The sequence below is a fragment of the Lepidochelys kempii genome, chromosome 11 (genome assembly GCF_965140285.1).
Source record: "Lepidochelys kempii isolate rLepKem1 chromosome 11, rLepKem1.hap1, whole genome shotgun sequence".
NCBI lineage: Eukaryota > Metazoa > Chordata > Testudines > Cheloniidae > Lepidochelys > Lepidochelys kempii.
Genome location: NC_136390.1, coordinates 49,874,615 through 49,892,593, shown reverse-complemented (window position 1 = coordinate 49,892,593; position 17,979 = coordinate 49,874,615). Strand labels below are relative to the sequence as shown.

Sequence of the window (17,979 nt, the reverse complement as noted above, 5' to 3'; positions counted from 1 at the left end):
ATACAAAAATAACTTCACAGAAGCAATCACCTCTGGAGTAGAACATAGCAACATTTTAACTGCGGAGAGCAACATTCCACCACAGTTTAGTATAGGAATGCAAGAACACTGCCACATACTACTGGGAATGCTGGGGAATTTTAAGTAGACAAAAGTGATTACCTGAAAAGAACTTGTCTAGGATGCAAGGCTAATACCCCTACTCTTGGCAAATGTGATTTGAGATCTTTAAGAACTACTACTAATGATTAGACTTAAGAGTGTGCAGAAATTGGGTAACAAGCCAACAGCTAGCCAAACTACTTTGAGCGGGTCATTCACATGTTTTGTGCTTCGTTGTTATTGCTGTTTCTGAGTTCTAGAGAAAGCAAAAAGAAGTGATTTTGCAAATGGATTCCTTGAAATCAGAGAAAATTTTGTTGCTATGTCATTGCAACACAGACAGAAACATACCAATTGCATAGCAAAACCATTTAATAAACTCAAATTTATTAGTGTTTTGTATTGACTTTCTGAGTGCCTGTAAACTTCAAGCAAAGCAAAACTAGGTCAAGAAAAAATTCAAACTGACCTCACCTGAGAGATTTCACAAAACTTGGGCAAATCAAAACCTATGACTTGCACACAGCCCTACGTGCAACAGAATGGAACCTATTCAAAAGAGGTGTCTGTCCTTGTTTCTAATCCCCATAGGTCCCTTTGTCTCTGTCCTAGCTGAGGTTTGCAAATCTCCAAAATTTATCATCTTCAAATTTAATTAACATGCTGTTCACTCCCTTTCCTAGATCATTAACACAGATGTTTAATAAGACCTAATTCAGAGCCCTGCAGTGTCCAATTCTTGCCTCACCAAACTCAATACTTAGCCAATTATTAGCACATATTTTTTTACAGTTCAGCCAGTTCAATTAGTAGAATGTTAACTGATGTCAATGGAAGTTTCATTCCTGGAATGAGCGAAGAATCTATTCTTAAAGCTGTCAATAAAGCACTTTCAATGTAGCAATCTCATATTCAAGGGTCTCTCCCCAATACTTCTAATGTATTTATTTGAGTCTAAGAAACTGGTACAAGCACTGTAGGTTACAAATGTGTGTATGTAAGTGTATCATTTAAGGAGGAATTTGAAATAGGGTACTGTGGGTAGGATATTGTGGGCCTTAGCAATTCCTCCAATTTGGGAATTTTTTTTCCAGATTTCACACTTGAGACCTACGGGTCACTATACTATTCCACATATGAAATACCCCTTTATCCCTGTGATGAATTTGAAATTGCATATATATGTACACACTATATTTATACAGTATATTGAAATTGCATGAGAGAAATATATATCTTCATGTATTATATATAAAATACTTTTGTGGCACGCTGGGCCTCATCTAAAGGTCACTGAAATCAATTAAAAGACTTCCATTGACCTCACTGTGCTTTAGATCAGGCCTTAGATAAATAAGTAGTAATAAAAACAATAATGCAATGTCTCCTACTAAACTGAAAAATAAAAATATTACATAAACAACAAAACAACTTTTGGAATGTTGCTGTTTAAATCTAGGTTAAGTAACGTTCCATTTGTAGCCCATGTTTTTAGTTATTATTCATTTATTGCATGATGTTATGATGAATCAATATGTTATATCATCTATATTCATTCTATGTTAGAGTTAATTTGTAAGATTATGAAAGTATAAGATGGAACAGTATTTCGAGGAACCATGTATCAGACATGAGTAAGGGAAGCTGAAACACAAGAACCTGTAGGCTGAGGCCTGCAAGATTTTAGCTTAGCTATTTTAGGTCTTGGAGACAAGAAATGATGACATAAGCGACCAGAAAATAACTCGATGCCCTAAGATTATGGGAAAAGAGGTACCAAGTGGTAATACTGCATAAAATTACCCAGAAAATAAATATTAGATCATAAAAATACTGTATCCAACGTGTGTCTTAACCAAAGGATACAGGCTGTGGATCAATGCCAATGTGAATAAACGGAACTTACACAGCCTATAGAAAATTGGGGTCCCTTAAGTTTCCAGGAGACACAAACCAATAAGAGAAAAGAGGGTTGACACTTTTGTGGACATGCGCAGAATGTAGGTATAGACAGAATCACATTATAAAAAGGGGATGCCCAGAATGGGAAAATTGAGCTCCCTTTGGGAGACTCCAGCAGGAACCGTACCACTACTGATGATCAAGCCAGTTGACACACATTAGACCCTAACACTGTTGTTAAGGATGTGAATATAACTATATTTGTAACTTCTATGTGCTTGGATAATCATAACTTTAATTGTAACTTTAATAAAAATGGTAAAACAGTCTAGACCTTGTACTTGTGAATGTATGTGTAGTCACTACCTTTGGTCTTTATGTGTTCCTAGAGACTAACTCTGAAGCAAGTAGCAGAGGTGACTTTTACCCTGTTAAGCTTGAAACTGCAGCCGCCAGGGCTGAACCCAAGGTGGTGGTATTATGTTACACAGATTACAAAATTCACTTTAAATAAAATAAAAGGCTACACATTGCTGTGGACTGAAAACTATGCCAACATGAGCTTAAAATAATAAAAAAAAAAAAAAAAAAAAGAAGACGACATGGGATACTAGATCTGAACTTTTGGCTGAAAAACTGGTGTCTACCTATTCTTCCAGCTGGTGTCTCTTCATACAAGGAGCCAGGGTGTAACAAGGTGTTCGCTTGCCCTCGCAGCAAACCAGCCAGAGACCTCTTCTGAGTGCAATCACCAGTGCCTTTTATTTACAGTGTCAGCTCCCACCACCTTCTATTTACAGATGTTGCAAACTAGCAACCTGGGGGACAGCTAGCTTCTCCAGCCAGCAGGGATCCACGCAGCCTTTGGCTCCTCCCTTTCTTTCCCTTCCCCCCGCCAGCTTCCTGACAGCCCAATATAGCCCCCTGGCTAATGAGGCCCGCAAGCGCTTCCCTTCTAGCAGTTAGGCGTGGCATACTCAGCCAGCCCCAATTATTGCTTCTTAATTGGAGCTGGACTAACAGAGGGCTGGCTCAGGACCTAATGGCCAGCACCCTGTTACACAGGGTATAACAAAAAATAAAAGGGAATACGTAAAAAAAGAAGAGAGAAAATAAGCAGATTCTCAATAGGAGTAAAACACAGCAAAACTAGCGGCTATGCTTATTTACATTAGCAGGGAGTCTGGTCTATATAAATAATCTTATATTTCACAGTTTATAGTATGCAGCAAAATGACAGGAACAAAAACCCAACTCGACTCAATACCCAAACATGGCATTACAAAAGTCTCTGCTTACCTTAATTTTCAATGGGTTGATCTCCATATCTGAAGTGCAGTTCATGGGTCCATCAATTTCATATTGCATAATATACAACAGGGTGTTATTGTTGTATTTGTAAGGCCACTGAAGATTTAGCATCACCTTGCTAAAGGCACTTGGCCCATTGTTTCTCAGCTAGTGATGAGAAGAAAATTAATGACTGTGTAAGACTATCCTCTTTCCTTTGTTAATGGCCCAGGAGGCACTAGTATATACTTAAAATTATATGAAGGAGCATCTACAATATATCCCCTGACTGTCAGTACAATCAGAGTATCACCAGCATTACTATGGAAAGAAACTCAATTTCATCTCCCAAGAAGCTAACTTATAATTACTTGAAATAATTTGCTGGAAAGGGGAGAGTCTTGTGAAAAACTTAAAGATATTTTTCTGCCTTCAAGAAATTCCATTTGTTAAATGTACTACATTGCCCAAAGTGAGAGATACTGTACATTTCTTATCCAAAGTTGTATGTACATTATGGGACAGGTCAGATATATGAGAAGAAGAATTGTTTTAGATAAGCAGTACCTTATTGGTTGCACAATAACTTGAATTATAGTCAGACAGTCTTTCTAAAAAGAAATTCTTTAAAAAAATTAATTGAACAGAGATGAAATCTGTGATAGTTGCTTAAAAAAAAGAACTCTCAAAAGACTAATTTTCGAGGCAAAAAGCTTTTGTAATAATGACTGCAGAATTAGAGTACAGCTGAGTGTCCAAAATAATTAACACACTGAGTAGTCATTTTATTGATTTCACTGTTGCAAGATTAAGGTGACCAGATAATTTGTGTAGTTTTCTAAAGGACTGGATGATTTTATGGCCAATAACATGCAGAGTTATGTAAAATAGCAGAGAGGTTTATGATTCAGGTATAAGCTGATTGCTGTAAGGATCAGAGAGGAATTCCTTCCCACTCCCACTAACTGCAACGTATAGCACTGCACAACTGGCTATATTAATTGTTAGGATTTTTGCCTTCCGCAGAGGCTTGAACCAATGAATTCAATTGACTCAATGCAGCAAATTCAGAGAGCAAATTCAGAGAGGAATTCCTTCCCACTCCCACTAACTGCAACGTATAGCACTGCACAACTGGCTATATTAATTGTTAGGATTTTTGCCTTCCGCAGAGGCTTGAACCAATGAATTCAATTGACTCAATGCAGCAAATTCTAAGTTCCTACTGAACAACGACATGGAGTAAAGCACATTTACCATAAAGGAAATCTTAACTAAAATATTTCCTCCTTCCCCATTATTTCTTGGCTAAAATGCTGGACCTCAAATCAGTAACGATTACATACCTCATATATGTGCTGAACTAGAGGTCCTATGTCTTCTTCTGTCTCTGGATTCTCCTGGGGTTGCCAGTTTGCAATGGGGAGGAAGATGTGATCAGGAGAAGAGACACTACATAGTGAAGGGAATAAACAAAGCTATCAAATACACCTCTACCCCGATATAACGCAACCCAATATAACATGGATTTGCATACAATGCGGTAAAGCTCTGACACACTGCTCTGAGCAGCATGTTATGGGGGCCGGGCCGGGGCCGAGGCCAACGGGTTGGATAAGGGGCAGAGGGTCTCGGGGACTGTCAGGAGCTCCCCCCCACAAGGGACTAGGAGGCAGGAGCTGTGGGGGGCACTTTTAGGGGCCCCACAATCCCAGAGTGGCCCGGGGGATTAGCGGGGGGCCGGGAGCAGCCCACTCCAGTCCCAGCTGTGTCCCTTGGGGGAGGGGGCTTGGGGGAAGGGATCCCCTCCGCATTCACCGGCAGCAGCGGAAGTGGAGCAGCCCGGCCCTAGCCCACTCCACTCCACCAGCTCCCAGCCACGGCGCTCTGCTTCCCGCCGCAGGTGAGTACGGGGGGCGTCCTTTCCCCAACCTCCCCGCACTCACCGGCGGCAGGAAGCAGAGCGCCATGGCTGGGAGGTGGCGGAGTGGAGCGGGCTGGGGCCGGGCTGCTCCACTTCCTGCCGCTGCCGATGAGTGCCTGTCAGGGGGCGGCGGGTGTGGATGGGGTCGGAGCAGTCTGGGGACAGGGAGCAGGGGGGTTGAATAGGGGGTGCGGTCCTGGGGGTGATTAGGGAATGGGGTCTCTGGAGGGGGCGGTCAGGGAACAAGGAAGGGGGGGGCAAAGTAAATTCGATATAACGCGGTCTCACCTATAATGCGGTGAGATTTTTTGTCTCCCGAGGACCGCGTTATATTGGGGTAGAGGTGTGTTTAGCCTAATTTCTAAAAAGTGACCCTAAGCCTTTCATAATGCAGACTCACGAAACCGAAATTTACAAATATCTAAAAACTAACAATGACCTTTCCATCCTAAATACTGGACATTGGAATGAGCAGAAGTGAAGTTTTTTTTTTTTTGTATAAAATGCTTGATCTTCTGCTCAATATACTGTTAAGAACAATTCTCTCTCAGAGGGATCTTTCTTCATATTTGGGGTCATTGTATAAAATTAATACATGCTGTCTGGACAACCTTCTGTGGTGAAAAATTCAACTGTGAGCAGGGTTGACCATAGAGGCATCTAATTGGTAGGGTCATACATGGAACTCAGCCAGCACCTGGTTGGCAATGGTGGTTTTACGAATTTTTCTTCCTTTTTAAACATGATGGTTTAACAGCACCAGGATCTCAAGAAACTTATTAATGCAGTAGATTTCTGGTGGGAAGGAAAAATTAAAGAAAATGGTGCCTCTTAGGAGATTTTCATTTTTCCCCTAAAAAATATGCAAGGCCTCAATGATTGTGAGCAATATTAGTGTTCCAGCAGGAGAAAAATTAACATCTTCACTAAACAGTCAGGATTCTTTAGAGGTTTAAGAGCTGCACAGAAAAGCACTCTTTGTAAAATAAATATATACATAAAAGTTATTCAGGAAAATTAAAATATATAGAGAGAGGCATCCTGAGTTGACTGGCTGATCAGAAGGACCATTTAATGGTTAGGTGAATTGTGGCTTTCAATAAATAGCAGCAGGAGAGAGTCATCACAGCCTCACAGATAGTATACCTAAGGCTGAAAAGGACAAGCTACTCAACCTATATTTGGACAGTATTTTGACATTCTAAAAAAAGGTTTTGGCAGTTTTGGACTCAAAGTGTATTTTCTTAGTCTGTTCAGAAGGTGATTTTTTGGGAATAATTTTTACAAACTGTTCTTTGAATGAATTATAAAGATGAACAGCAGCATTTTCAAAAGCACTTAGGAACCCAAGTCCCATTTTCAAAATTGACTTGGGATCCTAAATTACTTAGGTTGCACTTAAAGCCCCAAAGATGACGACATGACTCCGTGTTTACTTTTCTGTTACAAACCCTCCAAGGCTCAATAAGAAGCAAGACCTGCAGACCTGCAAGGAAGTTTACCAAAAAAAACCCAACCAACCCCAAAACAAAACCATTCATCATAAAAGAAACACTTGCTAAATAAGTATCAACACTCACCCTCTAATTTCAACAGATGCCAAGATGGCAAGGTCAGCCTGATAAGATGTTATTGGGCTTAAACTGTCAAATAGATTGGAGCTGAAAAAGAAGATAAGTCCATTTGTTAAATGGAATGAACAAGGTTCTTTTTTAAAGTGTTAAGCACATGTTATGTAACATTATTATGTGACTCCTGTGTCATCGGGGCAAAAGGAGAGGTACTAAAAACTCAGGGCCACATACGCTGCTCCACTGAGGTCTACTTTGCCATATTGTACAGAATAAATGGGCCTTACAACCTGCCCTAAATACTCTACTTGCATGGAAAAAACAAATGGCATAAAGCTGGTGTAGCTGACTATGCCAGCCCTTCCACTTTAACTCTCCTTAGCATAAGGGACAATTGAAGGGCTAGAGGAGGCAGGGTGAGAGCAAAATGCACTCCAGTGATCATTGCTACATAACTGCCCCTATCTAGCCCTTAGGCCGCTCTAACTTGCCCAAGGGCTGGTGTGGCCTTCACCTAGCCCCAGTGTTGGGGAAGCAGAAAAGTGCCTTAAAAGTCATCTCTGCATACCTCATCCCCTGCCACAGCTACACTAAACATCAGCTAGGCACTGCTGAGGATTGACCCTATATTTAAAACCTACAGAAGGGTGTACTAGATCATAGAGCAGTTTTCACTTATAAATGCTAGGATTACTCATACCAATACAATCTAGCACTTTCCTAGCTCCGATATAAAAGCGTTTCATCATCTTTATCCCTATTTTACAGAAGGGGAAACTGAGGCAGAGAGAGGATGCCCCAGGTCATCCAATAAGCCAGTGGCAGAGCTGGGAATAGAATCCTAGACCAGTGCTCTATCCACTACAGCACATTGCCTCCTTTGTAAGGATTTCCTAAATTTTCTCTATTTTCTTCACAGCTGTTGTAATTACAAATTACATGTAGCAGAGTAATATTTTCCTCCTAAACAGCAATCGTCATACCCTTTTGGATGCCGGGTCGTACCTGTGACATTGGTGGACCAGGTGACAGCTCATGTCATGGTGCTCGTGTCTCAACTGGACACTAACAGATACATAGCTGGAATCTGTATGGCTCACTTGTGGGTTAATATTGATAAATTTTTAGAACTTTAAGAAAGTGTTCAGACGAGAGTTGCTGCATGCATTCATCTTACTTGCAGTATCTATGTTCCATACGGTAATATGTGAGCAGTTTTATTGTGGGCCTTTGTGATTCTCGCCATATAGGAGAGGGACATTAATTAGTGCAGGGAACTGCTCTTCTGCAGAAGTTTCTTATGCTCCTTCTGAAAGAGGAGACCCACCATACCAGAGGGGCTTTGGTCGGATCTTGCAACTGAAAACTCCGTATGTCTGGACTGAGAAACCCTCAACAAAAGGACTGAAGACTCTTGTTGTTGTTCTGCTCTCCTCCCCAAGAATATGAGTCATACAAATGGATTCCACCCATTAGCTGAGTTTGCAGCTCAGAGCACGTGGCAGGAGGGGGAGGTGTTTCTAAAAACCCCAAACCAAGCAAATAGGTATCTCCATGCTGCTTGGAATCAGGGAGGGGGAGGTGTTTCTAGGCATAAACAAGAGATCCCCAGCTGAAGCATAGGTTAGCTTTAAAGGTCACGTAGAGCTTGCTCGTTATAAAAGCCTATATTACTGTTTGAAACCTAAAACTAACTCATTCGTGTCTGTGTCTGCTTGCTTTAACCTGGTAATAATTCTGTTTCCTTTTCCTGTTTAATAAATCTTCATATAGTTTATTACAGGATTGTCTACAAGTACAGTCAGTGGTGTGAGACTGTAAGTGCAATTGACCTGTGGTAAGTGATTGGTCCTTTGGGAGCAGGAGTAACCTGAATATTGCTGTGATCCTTGGTATAAGGAGACATCTATCACAGAAATATGCTCGCCCAGGTGGCGATACAGATCAGAGTACTCAAGGGGACTGTCTGTGACTCTGCGTTAAGGCTGTTAAAGTGCCTGAGGAGTTTGCACTTGGTACAGTTTGTTGGTGAAATCTACGTTTAGATCTCACAACCAGTTTGGGATTTGTGCCCTGGTTTTTAAACAGTCTGCCCTGAGGTTGGTACATCCCTTCTTGTGTCACCGTTGGGAGTGTTACAGCCATTTTTTTGACTTGGAAGCCATTTTTTGACATGCAGTGCACACCTCTGAGTGCAGCGAAAGGCACAGACTAGATAAGTGGGACACGTCTGTCATATTACTTGGACCTGTCACATGTCACTAAATGCTGCAGTTCCTCTCTCACATTCTGCAGAAGCAATTTCTATCCTGTTGTGCTTGCCCTCTGAAACAGTTACATAAAACTTGCATTTCTCCCTTATTTTAACTTGTAGTATATTATGCTTGGGTTGCTGACTCAGTTCATTTCCTCACAACTGATTGCCCTACTGAGGGATCAGGGGTGAAAAGGGTGGGGGAGCTATCAGAGGTAGGTGGTGGGGGATATTTTTTGAGGGAGGTGGCAATCAGAAGTCAGGTAGGCGAGTTTCTTGAGGTGGGACCTGGGAGGTGCTGTAGCAGCTCCCCCTCTCTCCATCAGAAGTATTGCTCCTTCCTCCCCCACCCAACCCCCCCACACTTCTGTGTGGAGGAAGCTGGGGAAAGAGGATCGGCAGGGACTGTTATTCCTCTGATGGAGGGAACCAGGTGCCTTGGTGATTGCTCTCACCTTTGAGGGAGGGAGAAGCTAGGAGGCTCAGTGGTGCCCACCTTTTCCAAGGGAGGTGAGCTAGAGTTATATGCCACTGGCCAGAAGCAACAGTACATTGGCTGATAGAAAGGATGGGAATAAAACTGAACCAGACAGCTATGTGAGATCAAAGGGTTTGTAGTGCTGCAAAGCCTTTGATCACCAAGGCAAACTGCTGCCACTAAAATTATTATTCTTATTATCAGTTTTGGAGAGGGAAAATGCATATATGTGTGAGAGTAATCCATTCATTGGGTTCTGGGGACAAAGTCCCCAAGGAGTGTGACAAAGTCACATGATGCCTCAAGGACAAAGTGCTACATTTGAAGCTTGGAGTTAACTTAAGGAGGTGTAAAAATCATAACCAGAGAGATAGATTCCCATTGACTATGCATCACAGGAGGCCTGTGTGTTTTCTCCAGCAAGCACATAAATCTACTCCATTCATATGCTCCTGATATATTTACTATTTTTATAGTATTGCCCAGAAGTCACCATTCAGGTTCTAGGCCTGGTTGTGCTAGGGGCTGTACAAAACACACACACACATAGAAATAGTCTCTGCTCTCAACAGCATAGGTGAATAGCCCTGGCATGGAGTAGCACCTCCCACAGTCACAAGTTCATTAGACATACAAGCTGGGCCTAACATGCTCTTAAGAGCATGCCTGCAGAGGAATGGGAGGTACTACCGAGCCTCAGGTCGGTGTAACTGCACTAGCTTTAATCTAGCTAGCACAGCTAAAAGTAGCAGTGACGATACAGCAGCACGGATGCCAGCTCGGGCTGGCAATACAAGTACATACCCAGCGTTCCAGGCCGGCTCGTACAGCCCAAGTTGAAGCCCACGCCTTCGCTGCTATTTGTACCTTGGTCACTAGATTACAGCTAGCGCAGGTGTGCCTAACCCAGCTGCAATCACACTTCAAGCTGCAGTGCAGACGTACCCATAGAAGGACTGGAGTGTCCAAGCAAAGGTCATTTTTAAAACAGAGGCTGCTGCTAGTCCTTCAAATGAACACGTTGTTTCACATTTTGGCACTGCATGTGTGAAGAAGAGATCCAAACTGAACCCAGAATGCAAAATATTAAGCTCTGCTTCAAATATCTTTCCTGGTTTTGTACCCATTGTCACTAAATAGCACCATTTCATTTGTGCCACATCATGTGAAAGGAAAATCAACTGCATACAAACAGAACTGACCTTTTCCCTACATTACAAATAGAGAAGTGTTTTAAAGCAAGTTAAATCCATGATAAAACATTTATGAGACAGAAAGGAAGAAATTAGCTCAGAACTAAATTGTAAATGATCAGTTCATAGCTTCATCATTTACCAAGGTATCTAATCAGTGCTAGCTACAGTGTAAAGTAGATTGGGAGGCGTGGTGTTAGCATCTACTTCCATACCTTCTGATTTGTAAGTCAAACTTCACGGAGGTGTCCATCTCTGACTGCTGATTCACACTGAAACGCAGGCCAGCTAATAGCTTAGAAACAAAACCAAGTGACCAAGGTTTAGTGGAAACAGACTCAAGTTCATAACAAAAAGTGCTCAGCACTACTATTTGTCACTGAAATTGCACAAGGCAGGGGGTCACAGAGGAAGCGAAGGCAGGCTGAACTAGCATTAAGGGCATCCAACTGAACAAGTGTGCCTCTCTCACTTGGTTGAGGTTGAGTTGTCATACTGCTGCCCCAGAGAAAAAGTAAAATTTGCTTCACATTCCCACAGTTGTTTTTACATATTCCCAGACCCCATGTGCTGCACCAGGAGGCAGCATGGTCTAGTAAACTGGACAAGTGCCTGGGAGTCAAGAAAATAAGATTCAATTCTGAGTTTGTACTAATTCAACCACGGTCATGCAGTGAATCACTTACTCTCTCTGCACCTCAGCGTCCCCATCCTCAAAATGGTTGGAAGTGACATGTATTCCCTCATGTAAATGGCCTCGAGATTTATGGGTGAAAAGTGCTATATAAACAGTGCTTAGAATCATTACAGAATAATTCTAGGTAAAGTTGCATCATAAAAACCACGTACATTTTTTTCAGACCTTAGTTTACTGGCAAACTGGCAGCCAATTTTCGGAATGTTTTCTTTGAACTACTCTAACATGTGGGTGGCTTAAAATATATTTTGAGATCTAAATGTCAATGAGATTGTATCTTCTAGCAGTATGAGTGCGCATCTTCCTCAATTAATATGAATAGTCATCTTCCGACCTCTTTTAAACCCCAGCCACACATTTAACTTACTTTAGTCCCAGCCTTCATGGGATTTCCAAGGTCACAGACCACCAGGCGAGTTTGATTCTCAGTTTTAAATGCACAGGATAGCCGTGCTAAAGCCTGCAATAAAAACAGACACAGCTTAAAGAAGAACAGTGCAATATTTTCTGGCATCAGTATGAAAGACAGGAAAAAATTGCAAGCAAGTTGCATTAATTTAAATATTACTGGCCAATCTTAATACAATCTAGTAGCAAACAGCTCTGAAAAAAATCCGGAGGTGAAAACCTCACGAGGTAGAAGTGTTCTGTTTTTCTCGAATATACAGTATAAAAGTCTAATACTCCTACTCATATTGGGTAGCAATAATGATTTTTGAGGCCTCAAGTATTTCTCAGGTTGAGTTCTCCACACCTATGTGAAGTACTTATGATTTTTTCACAGGGGAGTTAGTCTCTTAATATTCCACTTTAAGAGAGACAAGTCTTTGAAGGCAAAATGCTATGAAAAGTCAGTAGCTCCTCAGAAGCAGTCCTTATCAGAGAGTCCACAGCGCACAAGTTAACAGACAACAGATCTAGGGTAGCAGAAGGCAAACCTCTCTGAATATGCCATTTGAAGTATGACCCAGGATACCCAGAGGCACACTATCATATGGGACTAAAGGAGTGGTGCCCACTATGACAGTGAATAACAACAGAGCTGAGGAGGCTTAAACAAAAGGATTCCCCCCGCCCCTCTTTCTTAAGAGCAGGTGCTCTCTTTACAAGTGTGGAAGAGGGATAATCCAACTTCATTTTGTGCATCCTACAGACCCTGGCTATCAAAGAAGTGTGATAACTTGCATCAAAGGTAAGCTTTGTCTTAGCATCCTGGCAGTCCAACTAAACCTAGGATTCTTCAGCTGTTGAGGGCTGTTCCTCCTCCCTGGGCTGACTAGTTGAGGGTAGGAGGACAGTGCATGTGTGTTGACACATCAGAGGTCACCATGTACAAGACATCAGAAGGAGAGCAATCCAGTCAGTCTAGGTTGCAAGGACTCATGGCAAAAATAGCATTTACTGATTTATCTCAGCATTCTCCAACTTCGTGGCCATTTTAAACAATCCTATAGGTCAAAGGCCTAACTGTTGAGAGAAAACTAGGATGGGGGAAGTTCTGGAAGCACAGTGGGATCTAAGCACTCTCTAAGGCAAAGCACTGCTGGGAAACTTCACAGAAGCTTCAAGAATCAGCATTGGTGCTTAGAGATTGGTTGCTTGTGCCTGTGCAAGTGTGATGCCAACGAAAACACATTTAGAGAATCTGTGTGTTCCTTCCAAGAAATACAAACATCTCAGAAGGCTATGGGGGCAGCAGTTAAAAGTCAATCCCAAATACTCCATGTGCCCAAGAGAACTGAAGCCCCTTAATTTATGAGGATTCTGCAGTTACAAAATTTCCAGCAGAATCCACTCTTTGATTTTTCCCTTTGTTCTTCACTTGTGTGGCAGGGAGGGAGCAGCAGAACCCAGATATTATTCTTTGTCTCTTAGATTTGCTCAGCTCTTTACCCAGGATATGAAATGCTGAGTCTGAATATAAATTAATTAGCAAAGGTGTTGTTCAAAGACCTGTGCCAGAAATAATTTGTATGTATTCACTGCGTCTGTGTGCAGTCTATCCATCGTTGCTTAACACCTCTCTCCTGAATCAGAATAATTCAGCTTTGAAGTTCCAGCTACGCATCTGCTCGGCCAATTTCAAAGTTATTGTGATCACCTAACTAATTGGAAGGCTAACACAGAATATCTGTAATTTCTGGGACCAAGCTAGTGAGAGTTTAGAGCAGGAGAATATTAGTGCACCCAGTCTAATAACTGGTGATCTAGAGCCCCTCTTAGAATAGCTTACTTTTGGGAACTCGTTCCTAAAATGTAAAATAGTGTGTTGTGCTACTGACATATATGCTTGGAGTGCACAAAACTACATAAGGCAAGCAAGAGAGTGTGTGCTGGGAGGCCAGAACAATTCATTAGAAAGTTGTGGTTTTAATATTTCCCACACATTGCTTCGACTTTCTGGTTTCATCTGCTACCAGAAACATAAGTGTCACTGTAGATAAAGTTTCAGAGTAGCAGCCGTATTAGTCTGTATCCGCAAAAAGACAAGGAGGACTTGTGGCACCTTAGAGACTAACCCATTTATTTGAGCATGAGCTTTCGTGAGCTACAGCTACACTTTCACATTAACCAGAAACAAAGTAAGTACTGTACCACAGAATTCCTGCAAGGACATCCGTTCTAATGAAAGCTCCAGTCCAGTTTTACACAGCCAAGAGGTCTGGGTAAACACTTGAATTTTTAGGCTTAGTTAAAGACTGAAGCTTGTGCAGCACTAAGAGCCCATTCCTGCAAACCTCCACATGAGTAAATGCAACAGGACTAGTCACAGGAAGAAAGCAAGTTAGAAACTTACCGCATTGTTACGAACAACACCAATGAAGTCTGCTTGGGGTGGAATGATAACAAAGAGTTCGGCTTCATATGCTCCTTCCCCTTGGTTCTGGGCATCGACAATCAGGGTTAAAGGATTGTCATCACCAATATAGATCTGCTTCTGATCACTGAGCAAGCACAGCAAGTGCAAAAGTGAATACTGTGTTCACATAAAGTAGTTATGCTTAACAGTTAGGATTTACAGAAACAAGAGGCATTCTGACATTGCACTAGAGCATTAGGGGTCACCGCAGTTACCTTGCAATAAATGTTTTATAGCTCAAAAAATACAACTTGCAATGCATTTTAAAGGGGAAAAGATACAATGTCACTGGCAATAATGGAGCAAATATGAAATATCATTAGGAGGAACTGTCCCTGACAAAGCATTTTGTCAATTAAAAAACAAACAAACAAACCACAACACCACACACACTTCCTAACGGCAGAACAGCAGATCAATGATAAGGGCCAGATCCCTATGTATGCCCTTGCCATTTTAATAACCACAAACATGCTTTTTATATATAAAGGTACACACACACACACACAGTGCCAAACTCAACTTAAAAGTTAACTACAGAGCCGCAAACAGCATCTTCAAAAAACACACACACATTTATATCACTTTCTAATAATTCCAGATAAATGTAAAAGATTTCCCCTAAATAATCTTTGAAAATGTTGCATATAAACTATAAGGGACCCAAATTTTCTCTGAATTGGTATAAAATTTCTCAAGCGTAAGAGTATAAGAATGGCCATACTGGGTCAAACCAATACTCCACCTAGCCCAGTGTTCTGTCTTCCAACAGTTGCCAATGCGAGGTGCTACAGAGGGAATGAACAGAACAGGACAATTATCAAGTGATCAGTTCCCTGTTGTCCTATCCCAGCTTCTGGCAAGCAGAGGTTTAGGGATACCCAGAGCACAGGTTTGTGTCCCTGACCATCTTGGCTAACAGCCATTGATGGACCTATCCTCCATGAACTTATCTCTCTCTTTTTTTAAACCAGTTATACTTTTGGCCTTCACAACACCCTTGGCAATGAGTTCCACAGGTTGACTGTGTGTTGTGTGAAGAAGTATTTCCTTATGTTTGTTTTAAACCTGCTGCCTATTACTTTCATTGGGTGATCCATGGTTCTTGTGTAATGTGAAGGGGTAAATAACACTTTATTCACTTTCTCCACATCATTTATGATTTTATAGACCTCTATCATCTTCCTCCTTAATCATCTCTTTTCTAAATTGAACAGACACAGTCATTTAAATCTCTACTCATGTGGAAGCTGTTCCATACCCCTAATAATTTTTGTTGCCCTTCTCTGTATTTTTTCCAATTCTAAAATATTTTTTTTGAGATGCGGTGACCAGAACTGTACGAAGTATTCAAGATGTGAGCATTCCATGCATTTATATACAGTAGAACCTCAAAGTTAGGAACAGCTTGTTCATAACTCTGAAATGTTCATAACTCTGAACCAAAGTTCAGGATTGTTCTTTTAGAAGTTTACAACTGAACATTGACTTAATACAGCTTTGAAACTTTACTATGCAGAAGAAAAATGCTGCTTTTAACCCTCTTAATTTAAATGGAAAAAAAAAAAACACAACACGAACAGTTTCCTTAACTTGTCAAATCTTTTTTTTTAAACTTTCCCTTCATTTTTTTTAGTAGTTTACATTTAACAGCACTGTACAATTTGTGTGTGTGTGTGTGTGCGCGCGTGCGTGTGCGCTATCTGATTGCATACTTCTGATTCCAAATGAGGTGTGTGGCTGACCAGTCAGTTTGTAACTCTCGTGTTTGTAACTCTGAGGTTCTACTGTAATGGCATTATAATATTTTCTGTCTTATTATCTATTCCTTTCCTAATGGTTCCTTACAGAGTTCGCTTTCTTGATTGCCACTGCATACCGAGCAGATGTTTTCAGAGAACTATCCACAGTGACTACAAGATCTCTTTCTTAAGTAGTAACAGCTAATTAAGACCCCATCATTTTGTATGTAGAGCTGGGGTTATGTTTTCCTATATGAATTACTTTGCACTGCATCAGCCACTTTGTTTCCCAGTCACACAGCTGAGTGAGATCCCTTTGTAACTTTTTGCAACTTTTTGCAGTCAGCTTTGGACTTAGTCTTGAGTAATTTTGTATCATCCGCAAACTTTGCCACCTAATGGGGTGTGTATATGTGTACATACTCATGCATGCATGTACGATTGCCCTCTGCTGGATAAAAATCACACCTTCTCATGTGTCTAACTGCGTCTAGTAGCAGCTAATGAAACTGTGGTATAGCCCTTTGGTTTGTAGCCGAAGATTCTACATGCTCTGCTTTCCTTGTCACATGTTTTCACTTTAGCTGAGACAATTACGACTATATACATGCAGCCACAGTGTCTTCACAGGAATTTAGTCTCTCCTCACAACTCATTTATGTTAACAGCACTCAGTCACAATGGGAAAACAGGTTCCCTTAGGCCATGATCCAGCAAAAACAACTTACGCACATGCTTAAATTTTACACTCTGAGTACTCCCAATGATTTAATTTCATTCCATTCAATGGGACTACTCACAGTACACAAGATCTATGTAGGGTTGGAGCCTTACATAGGAAGTTTACCTTTCCCAATAGTATTATTCCATAGTATTTATTAGGTGTTTATTTTTCCAGTTCACCCAACACTGAAATTTACCTGCGTACTGCAACCTGCAATTTTGGTTTGCAGATATTATCTTCACCACAGTCCAGCAGGATATGTGTCTATGCAAAAATCAAATACATATGGCTTTAATAAGTTCAGCCCATTAATTCATACATGTATCTTCATCAGCACAATTCCCTTATCACTGCTTTTTTCAAAGGCTTTTTTGGAACAATTCTAATTAGGGGAACTGTTTACTTGTCTCTATATACATAAATTATGAAAAAAGAAACAAACAGTTTTTATGCATGCTGTATGCCCCTTTTACACTTGCCCACTATATAATTCTTTTTATAATTCTTTTACACTTGCCCACTATATAATAAGCCAATGTCTGCAGTTATCTATCGTATTTGCAGATCATCTTATATAAATCATATCTGTTTCTTTATTGTCACATCTCCACTATGCTCTCTGTGCAAAGCTTGGAATAAAAAGGTAGAAATTAAATTAAGTTGTTTGAAAGAACCGCAAGGACAAATTACTAGTCTACAGAGCATCTGTAGAAACTTATAAAAATGTAAGCATGAGACTGTAGGCAGCATAAGATCAGAATAATTTCTAGGAACACTGTGCTCCAGAATGGGAAACAGCAAAAAAATTTTCAGAGGTGACTGCATCTTTTGAGGTATCGGGTTAAAAAGGGAGGAGGAGTGCTCACTGATCTACAAACACCAATAAGCTGCAGGAGTGAACTACATGCTGCAGTGAGTAACTTACTCTTTCCTCTCCCTGGAAACTTCACATAGGTATGTCACGTACAGCAGTTCAAAATGAGAAAATGGATTAAAAGCTCTCACCCTTCTAGACCAGCATGCCTGATGCTGACTTGACCTCTGTTTTCTGTAATACAGCTAAATACGATGGGTGAAAAAGAAGCTCAGCTCTAAAGATTAGGGTGTGTCTAATGCCAAAAAGTAACGTATAAAAAAGAGGAAAAAAAATACATACGTGTATTTGGAAAACATTTTCAAAATTCAGTGCCTACAGCTAGACCCCTATATCCATATTTAGGTGTCCTGATATTTTCAGAAGTG

At 40.9% G+C, this 17,979-nt stretch overlaps 1 protein-coding gene across 2 annotated transcripts in view; it reads right to left on the bottom strand.

Annotated features, from left to right (window-relative positions):
- ITGAV (integrin subunit alpha V) overlaps window positions 1–17,979 on the bottom strand; it is an 87,065-nt gene that overhangs the window by 14,691 nt on the left and 54,395 nt on the right. Inside the window, exons 19-25 of one of the 2 annotated variants that reach the window (XM_073306108.2) lie at window positions 16,934–17,001; window positions 14,209–14,356; window positions 11,779–11,871; window positions 10,930–11,009; window positions 6,799–6,879; window positions 4,641–4,746; window positions 3,304–3,462 (exon numbers count right to left, since the gene is read on the bottom strand). In XM_073306108.2, the coding sequence (XP_073162209.1) occupies window positions 3,304–3,462; window positions 4,641–4,746; window positions 6,799–6,879; window positions 10,930–11,009; window positions 11,779–11,871; window positions 14,209–14,356; window positions 16,934–17,001 (735 nt within the window). The remainder of the gene's footprint in view (window positions 1–3,303; window positions 3,463–4,640; window positions 4,747–6,798; window positions 6,880–10,929; window positions 11,010–11,778; window positions 11,872–14,208; window positions 14,357–16,933; window positions 17,002–17,979) is intronic. The other variant, XM_073306109.2, reaches the window with a different exon arrangement.